This window comes from Heterodontus francisci, chromosome 23 (genome assembly GCF_036365525.1).
Source record: "Heterodontus francisci isolate sHetFra1 chromosome 23, sHetFra1.hap1, whole genome shotgun sequence".
Lineage (NCBI taxonomy): Eukaryota > Metazoa > Chordata > Chondrichthyes > Heterodontiformes > Heterodontidae > Heterodontus > Heterodontus francisci.
The window spans coordinates 20,561,493-20,571,035 of NC_090393.1; the positions used below are offsets into that span (position 1 = coordinate 20,561,493).

At 42.1% G+C, this 9,543-nt stretch overlaps 1 protein-coding gene across 4 annotated transcripts in view; it reads left to right on the forward strand.

Moving 5' to 3' along the window:
• Positions 1 to 4,542, forward strand: part of inpp5jb (inositol polyphosphate-5-phosphatase Jb) — a 112,891-nt gene extending 108,349 nt beyond the window's left edge. For all 4 annotated transcript variants that reach the window (XM_068054830.1, XM_068054831.1, XM_068054833.1 and 1 more), the window contains one exon: positions 180 to 4,542. In XM_068054830.1, the coding sequence (XP_067910931.1) occupies positions 180 to 842 (663 nt within the window). In that variant the 3' untranslated portion in view covers positions 843 to 4,542. The remainder of the gene's footprint in view (positions 1 to 179) is intronic.
• Positions 4,543 to 9,543: the final 5,001 nt, after the last annotated feature.

Consider the following 9,543-nt stretch of genomic DNA (forward strand, 5'->3'; position numbering starts at 1 on the left):
TAACTCGAGTGAAGAGCAGTCTCCAGTGGCATGTGTGACCCTTCAATCTTGTTATGAATCATTCTGGGGACGAGGTGGCAACAGTCAGACACAGAGGCAGATTTTACCTGCTTTACTCAAAACATGCAAGGATTATATGCAGGCGAATTCAAAGTCAATTTCCTATTTTTTCCCCCTAGATAATTCTGCCCTCCTCAAGTTCCAACTCCAGCAAATCTGACAGCTCTGATTCCAGCTCTGATGGAGAGGAGATGAGCACCCTGAAGCTGATTCCCAAATCCCGCAGCCCCAGCCCAGGCAAAACGAAGAAGAGGATCAGCAGGAGTCGGAGTCGGAGTAAGAGCCCTGTTGCACCACTAACGAAATCCCTGCAGGGTCTCAACCTCAGGGTAAGCTCCAAGCACAAAAGCAAAAGTCGAAGCCCCTCGCCGAGGGGAGCTCAGGTGTCACTCTCCGGACAACTCAAACAGCCAGGAACCAGAGCCACTGCTGGAAACAGCCAGAACTCCACAAGCAACCTGAGGGACACACTTTCACCTACAGCTCCAGCTGCTTTCAAAAACCCAGCAACTCGGGGCAAAGATCAGACCATTCCTGACACAGCAGCTGCCACCAGAGGGAGGTCTAATAGCCAGGGTCAGGAACTCGTCGTGCAGTCCCGTGACATGCAGCAAAGTGACAGCGTTCCGCATCCATGTTTGTCTCTGAAACTCTCCCAATCACCCCGTCAGGATGGAGCTGTCCATTTGAAGCCAGATGAAACAAGTCAACTGTCCACTAGCAAGTCACATCCAAGTCTCCAAATCCCAGTGTCTGGGTCACTACCACCAATGTGGCAATAAGAGGCTGGGCAGAGCAACATGTTTAGAGAGAAAGACTGGCATGAAGTGGACCATGGCTGCTGGAGAAGGCAAAGTAACAAGGAATCAAAGGTCTCTTGTCACTGTGACAGGTGAACAAAGCACAGAGACTGGGCAGACTGTCATTGTTACTTGTAGGTGAAAGACATGTGGGACAATCAGCCTGCAAGGGTTATCCTGATTTTTAATGTGATGATGAACTCCTCCAAGAGGCTTCATGACTATTTGAGCTTCGGGAGCTGTTGTATGAATGCAATCATTATATTATTATTTAATTAGTTACCTAGTCAACACTGTAAATAATACGACATTGTGTGATTAGAACTCTGTGCCACTGCTCCTTGTCTTCATCCCTCTCCTTCAGTTACCTTTCTGTCTTTCCCTCTTTCTGTCTTTCCCTCTTTCTGTGTCTCTCCTTTGCGCACTTTCCTTTTCTATCTGTGTGATTCTGTTTGTGACTGTTCTTGTTTTATCTGCTGTCTTTTCCTGTCTGCGTCTCTTTTTAATTGTCAGTTTCTATATATTTCGCTCTGTAACAGGGTGATTCTGAAATCGTGTGCTCTCATCGGGGAAGCTATGCTCTCAAGCAGCATGAGTGGAAGATATGAATACAATGTTGTATCCTTGACCTTGGAACTCCATTCCCTTGAGCATGTCTTGCTGGGAACGTGAGATTATAGAATCCCCTTATATCTTTCTCAATGTTTGTCTATTACCTGTAACTGTCCATCTCTCTCTCTATAGCCTGAAATTTGCTGTTGCTGTTACAGTGAGTGCGTGTGTCATTCATATAGGAACTTAGGGAGTTTGGAACAATACATCATACTGTGCTGCAGAAAATAGACCCAGGGTATTTTAACTCCCGAACATGCTGCCGCTTCATTTCTCACCCGGAGTGCAGCTGATGCCTTCTGGAAAACTGGGTGCTTCTTGGCCACTCACCAGCACTCGGGGTAATTGTGTGGAAGGTAGGATATGCAGTGTGTCCCCAGCCTTTATTTCCCACTGATGCTGGTGCAAAGCTGCAGATTGCTGGACTGTCGGATGGGTGACCTGTTTGCTAAGCTTTCTTCTCAGTTCCCCGAGGACTCACTTTAATATCCACCTTAAATTGATAGGTTGCTCTGCAACCGGTCTGTAGGGTGGGGTGTGGGGTCCAGAGTGACTCACCTGCTGATTCACTCACTCTCAGGCTCATGGGGGACCTGGCCTGATCTCCCCTAATAGTTGACAATAGAAATTCATCCAATACAGATGTAAAAGTCCAGTAACATGAACATGTGTGAACATCAGGCTTTACTAAATGTGTAAAAACATATTAAAATAAATTCTTCTATTGAATGTATATAATTACATAAACTTCTTGTTTAAAATATTTGAATTTATTTTCCTTCTCCATCCACTCTGATCAATGTTCTCCTCTCCTAAATATACTTACTTTAGCTGATGCACAATTCAACAGGCATTGGTTGCCTTCCAGTACCCAGCCCTGCTGGCCATCATTCATCAATGAGGTTAGTCAGTGTTGGTGAAAATGAAAATCAGAAAATAATATGGTGAACTTTGCAGTATAAATATGGACTCTTCAGTGTAGATGAGAACTCCAGTAAGGATGGTGACTGCTCAGTATGGAGGAGGACTCTTCATTTAAGATGTGGCCTATTCAGTAGAAATGAGGCTGCTTTAGTAGAGACAAGGACTCTTTAGTATAGGGCCAGGACTCTTCAGTGTGGACATGGACTCTTCAGTATGGACGAGGATTCTTCATTTAAGATGTAGACTCTTCAGTATAAGATGAGGACTCTTCCACAAAGACATGGATTCATGAGTGTATCAAAAGGTCTTTTCAGTATAGACAAAGACTGTTAGTATAGAATAGGATTCTTTAGTGTTGGTATGGTAGCACAGTGGTTATGTTATTGGACTATCCATTCAAAGGCCTGACTGATAATCTAGTGATATGAGTTCCAGTCCTACTACAGCAGCTAATAAATGTAAATTCTGTTGAATGAATCTGGGTGTTTTTTTTAAGGCTAGTATCTGTAATGTTGGCCATGAAACTATTGGATTGTTGTAAAAACCCATCTGATTCACTAATGTCTTTTAGGGAAGAAAATCTGCTGTCCTTACCTGGTCTGGCCTATATGTGACCCCAGACCCACAGCAATGTGGTTGACTCTTAACTGCCCTCTGAAATGGTCTAGCAAGACACTCAGTTGTATCAAAAGTGTTACAACTGCTACCACATGGACTGCAGCAGTTCAAGAAGGAACGAGCCACCACTTTCTCAAGGGCAATTAAGAATGGGCAATAAATGCTGGCCTTGCCAGTGACACCCACATCTTGTGAACGAATACAAAAAAATACTCCAGTATGAACAAGGACTGTTCACGTAAGACGTGGACTCTTCATCAGAGACCAGGATACGTCATAGGAGATGAAGACTCTTCAGTATAGACGAGCACTCTTTACTGTATAGACCAGGACTCTTCAGTATAGACATGGACTTTTTATAATAAGATCAGGACTCTTCAGTATAAGATGTGTGCTCTTCAGTATAGATGAAGACTCTACAATATAAATGAGGACGGTACAGTAAACATGTGGACTCCAGTAAAAATGAGGAATCTTCAGTATAGGCTAGGCCTCTTCAATACTAGACAATGACTCTTCAGTAAAGATGTGAATTCTGCAGTGTAGACGAGGACACTTCAATATAAGACGAGGACTATTCAGTATAAGGATTCTTCAGTGTAGACGATGACTCTTCAGTGCAGATGTGAACTCTTCAGTATAGACTAAGATCCTTCAGAAAAAAATGTGGATTCTTCAACATAGATGACAACACTTCATTAAGACCAGGATTGTTCAGTAAATATATGAACTCTTCAGTGTAAACGAGGACCCTTCAGTATAAGAACTCTTCAGTGTGTACATGTGGATCTTCAGTATAAGGACTCTTCAGTATAAGACGAGGACCGTTCAGGATAAATGTGTCACATTTCAGTATAGACGTAGCCTGGAGACTGGGAAAAGCATTGTCAAGTAACAAAACTTTATTGAGTGTAACAAGGAAGCAAGGAAAGAAAAAAACTGAGGGATCAGAGATGAGATAAAGAACATGGCATTTTTACCCTGTTGTTCAGTGTTGTTGAATCTGTATAGTTACTGGGACCTATTCCTTCTGAGTGCAGTATTCTAGCAGTAATTTAACCATTTGCAGAACCACTCTAACTTTGCGGAAATTGCTAACTAGACCTCGTTTGGCTTTAAAACCAAGCTTTAGCACCAGAAATGTTATGATGGGATTTCAAGTTTCCTAGGATAGAATTTCCTTTCACTATAACCTGGAGCACAATAACATCACAGCAAAAGGCTTCATCACTTTCTAAATGTAAATTTTATAAATGTAAATGTAATTTCGTATTGCACTAAAATAATTCTGCAGGGTGAATATGAGGCAGTCTCTTACATTTACTGCATTCACTTTTGCTGCAGGATTCTGAGTGTAGTCAAGCACAGTTGAAGCTGAAACAGCGGCTGGCTCTAATTGCTGTGTGTGTGTGTTGTGTTTGTGAGATTCCTGATTTCCATTAATGAAAGATAGCTGTAAAAACATGACATGCTCTGTGGATGTAAAAAGTTTCACTGTGGTTAATTAATGATGTACAATAAAGTTTATTGAGTGTAATATGGAGCTTGGGTTTGTTAGGCTAGACTGTTTCATTATGGGTTATCATTCTGAACAGTTAGAAACAGGGGCCTGCATGCTCTTGAGGTAAGTCAGCTTTCTGGATAGTGCAGGGGACATTTAAATCTTAAATCCATTAAAAGACGAGACAATCAATCACTCAGCATTCAATTTCAGAGGCTTGGGTGCTACATTCTTTTTAAATAAAATTTTATTATACCAGCAAAACTGAGTCCAGCAGGAACATAAAGCTACCAAAAGTCTGTTGCAGTCAATGTATGTGCCCATTCCAGGCAGATTCCCCAGTGAAGGTTACAGGACCTGCTAAAATAATGTAAATAACTCATAACGTAGCAGGATAGAGTTTTCTCTTTGGGTGCAAACAGCAAGCCAGGCACAAATTGCGCTAGTTTTGAGGTGGTTTTTCTTGAGTTGTCACTTGAACTCATCTGCATAATCACCAAATGTAAAATCCTTATGAACAGGTGCAACTGGCAGTGTTTTAAAATGTAATTTTTAATCTTAAAAAATCTTGTTTTGGAAAATATTCCTTGATATACTGAAGAGTGGCAACTTGGTGCAGTTTATTAGTACAGCTGAAAATGGTTTTATTACAAAAATAGTAATTTTAATCACTGTCAATCTATCACCTCTGAGTAACCTGATTTTAAATGATTGAAAATGACTTTAAAAAATGCAGAACCGTTTGCTATATTGGGGTACAGTAGTCAGTTACTTAGTAAATTAAAAAAATGTCATTTAAAAGTTTTTAAAACGGGCCTGTTAGTGTCCTTGTGCAAAAAAGAGCCTGCTTAATTTTTAGAGCTTCCTCAAAGGCCTGCAAGTGACTAATTAGTGAAAACTTGCAATGGTGATCAATTGATTCTGGGGATCGTGCCCAGTTTAGTGACCGTGGCTAGCTTCCAGTGCAAAGTTTTTAAACTAGTACAAAAGTCTATGGGAACTTGGAATGCATTGAATGTAATTTGTGCTTAAAATTCCATGATCTTTTGCACAGCTATGCCAACAAAACCAGTGGAACTGATTGCAGAACCCCATGGTCTATATCACTTACATATTTATATATTCCCTGGACAGACAGGGTCTGCTTTACTCACTGCTTCCACAAGATGGCGACAGATGTTAATACCACAGAATCTGAGCGCCTAGTCAAACTGACCAGTGATGTTCTGAGCTGTCGGGGACACCATGAAACATAGATTCCTGGTCTTGGAAAACAGACTGAGTGGGTGTTTAGTGATTTTTTTAAAAAGTAATTTTATAGAATTATATAGGCATGGTCTGTGCCGGTGTTTATGCTCCACACAAGCCTCCTCCCACCCCTCGTAATCTAACCCTAGCAGCATGCCCCGATCAAATACACAAATTTTACAAATTTCACAGTCACAGCATTTTAAGAATCATGAATTTCACGCTTCCACGTATTTAAATCATAAATTCCATGGTGTTGTAACAAACCATGAAAATGATCTATTTAAAACAAAACAAAGACAAGGGAGGTTACTGGTTTCAAATGGCATTTACTGTATACTCAAAAATTATCGTAAAAAGCTGACTAAAAACAGGTCCCATTCTTTACCCACTGAAGTCAGCGGCTGAATGTGAGCATGGAGCAACCTGCAACTGTCGTTTCTCTCCAAGAGGTGATGGTGGTGTCGTGGTAATGTCACTAAACTAGTAACCCAGAGATCTGGCTAAATGTTCTTGGGGCACAACTTCAAATCGCACTGCAGCTGGCAGAACTTAAATTCAATCAACAATAGAAATTAGGAGTTGAACTAAAAGTGAAATCTGAAATAAACATAAAAAGTGCTGGAAATACTCAGCAGATCAGGTAGTAGCTGTGGAGAGAAAGGCAGAATTAATGTTTCAGGTTAGTGACCTTTCATCAAAACTTAAGAGTTGAAAGCTGGTCTCAGTAATGGCAATGAGTGGTTGTCACAGAAACCCATTTGATTCACTAATTAATACCCATTGGAGAAGGAAATCTGCCATCTTTACCCAGTTTGGCTGACATGTGTCTTCAGATCTGCAGCAATATGGTTGACTCTTAACTGCCCTAATGGGGCAATTAGGGTGAGATGGGCAACACAATGCTGGCTTGGCCAGTGATGCCCATGTCCCATCAAAGAAGAAAAAAATTTCATAAACACTGCTAAAAGGTCAGGCCGGTGTCCCACCTCAGCCATCTGGAGCTCCATAGAATGATTCTACAATGCTGGGATCCAACCTACAAGATTGTGATTGGCTGGCAGCACCACCAGGAGTGGTGGCTTTGAGCCCAGATCCAAGGTAAGTGAGGCGAGGGTGGACATTTAGTGTAGGCAGAGAGTGGTTCACGAAGGTGCAGGTTTTCCTGGTGGGGCTGTTTGTGGGCCCCAGAGGAGGCCCCCCCCCCAAAGCCTGCATGGTGGTTGCTTTGCTTTACTGGGTGACTTCCCTGTGTGGCAGAGACTGTACCCACTGCCCCCCCCCCCCTTCAACACCGTTGGTTAAATCCAAACAGCGGCAGTAAGTGGCTGTTAATTGGCCTCTGGGTGGGAAGGCTGTCTTCGGCCTATCCCCCACCCAGCAAATTTGTGTTGCGATGGGCTCTCTGCCCCCGCCTGCCATCACATTTCTATGGGACCCCACCTCCGAACCTGTCTCAGGGGACCCATAAAATTCAGCACCCTGTCTCTGCACTGTGAACCCCTGCCCATGTTTAGACACAGCTCTCTCCGTGTCCACACGGTTTGTTGGAATTGTCAGACAGCACCATGCTTGTCTTGCAAGGTGGGGATTCTGCATTCCACAGAGTTTCAAAACTGCAGCACAGGCAAAGTACAATCTGCCTCTTTTGCAATGATTTTATAAACAGGAATCTCCAGCCTACAGTTCTTGTCAAAGCCAGGAATCGCATCAAATGAGTTTAAATCTACCATCAATAGGTGCATTTGTGCAGGGTCAAAGATATGCACAGCTTGCAGGAATGCTGCAGGAGGTTGTTGAAATCGCTAAGCCACTTTTTCTTCACCACTCTTTCCCCATTAGCAGTAATATTGTTTTAGCTTCTTTGCCCTGCTAGAAAACACCCGTTGAACACAGACATTTAATTCAGCGTCATCAGAGTGTTGTTCGCTTGACTGTGCTTCAGCCCAGAAGAGTACATCCATAATTTTATCGTAAGTTTTGTGGATTGTGATGTCGAGATTCAAACCAAGTCATGTAGCATACTTGGCAACAAACTGAACCTCCATAATTAAGCAGAGCATCGTTTAGAAGGGTTACAATGTTTGTTAAAACCTGTGTTTTTGGTGTCAGTGAGAGCTCTTCTGAGTTGAAGTCAGAGTAGTATTTCAGGTGAGCTGCAAGTTACTGTATTACCCAAAATTAAGAATTCCAGCATGTAATTATTGGCTCTGGAGGAAGGGCAATGTTTTTTGTCCCCAATTTCAGTCATTTCAGCCGCATTTGCAATGTGTTGCCTATATCAAAAGCTTGTGGCTAGGGTAGCATTTGGAGATCTTTTTAATGTAGCTGACCAGTTTGTCGGCTTTGCCAAATTTGCATTTCCACAGCTCACTGACAAGAGAAATTATATGTGCATTACATGTAATTACACCTTGGAGCACAGATCTGAAAGATTTTGTCATGTAAGTTGTATCGTCACTAATGAAGCAGACACTTTGTTGAAATCTGCACCATATTTTGAAATGGTTTTGATTATTGCTTGGGAAACTGTGGTGTAACTAAGAGCTTCTAAGTGGACACAGTCTGCAAGCACTGTTGTTAGCTTTCCTGACTGTACCTCTTCGGCCTTACCAGACCTAAAATCAAACAAAATATTGTTTTGGTTGTCTTGCTCATCGGTGGACTCATCACAAATAATTGCAAAGACTCACATACGTTAATCTGAGACTTCATCTCCTCACAATGTGTAGCAAAAACCTTTGACAGGTAGTCCTGTTGTAGTTTATTTGCACTTGGCAAGCAACCGCAGCTTTGGGTGATCGAGTTTATCCAATGGTATACTGGCACTTGCAAAAGTATCCACAAGTTCCATTGTAATCAAATGATGATTTTCTGAGCTGTCTGTCAACTTCTTGAAAAGAAGTGAAATCGTTGCTTGTTTTTTTGCGTGTTTGTTTATCAGTGTGGTGTCGGATGTTCTCTGCTGCGATGGCTTTCGGACTCTAAGTGGCACTGAACTGTTTCCCACCGTATGTGATCCAATGAAACATTGCAGCTTCTACAAAACAGTATTCCACCATCAACATGCAGAATTTGGTTTCCAAATTCTTTCACTCGATGTGCTGCGGTAATGGTTGTGGCTGTTTTTGATTTGCTCATTCTGGCATTCTCACTTGTCTACTAATGCTTGAGACTGCTTCTCTCAAAACTGCACCAGAAGCCCTTCCTCATCTACCAATAAGCGAGGTGAGCCTTGTGGCAATCACTAAAACACGCAAAGTTCGCAACATGCCAGCAATCAGTGAGGTGAGCCTTGTGTCAATGAATAAAATGAGTGAAGTTTCCAAATGGCTGATCTCACAGAGGAGCCAAGAATTCACTAAGAGTAATGCATTTTTCACACCGTGAATTTGGTAGGGCCCTACCTATCAGTAAATTCTATTCCTTTCTCCCTTGTGTGTTTATGTAGCTTTTCCTTAAATGCATCTATTGTATTGCCCTCAACTACTCCCTGTGGTAGCGAGTTCCACATTCTCACCACTCCCTGGGCAAAGACGTTTCTCCTGAAATTCCTGTTGATTTATTCATGACTACCTTATATACCCCTGGTATGTCTCCCCAACAAGTGGAAACATCTTTTCTACGTCTATCTTATCAAACTCTTTCATCATCTTCAATTCAAAAAATTCACCCCTCAGCCTCCACTTTTCTAGAGAAAAGAGCCCCATCCTGTTCAATCTTTCCCGTGAGGTATAACCACAAGCAGGCCCCCTGTTCTAACTGTTAAATCAACCTAAA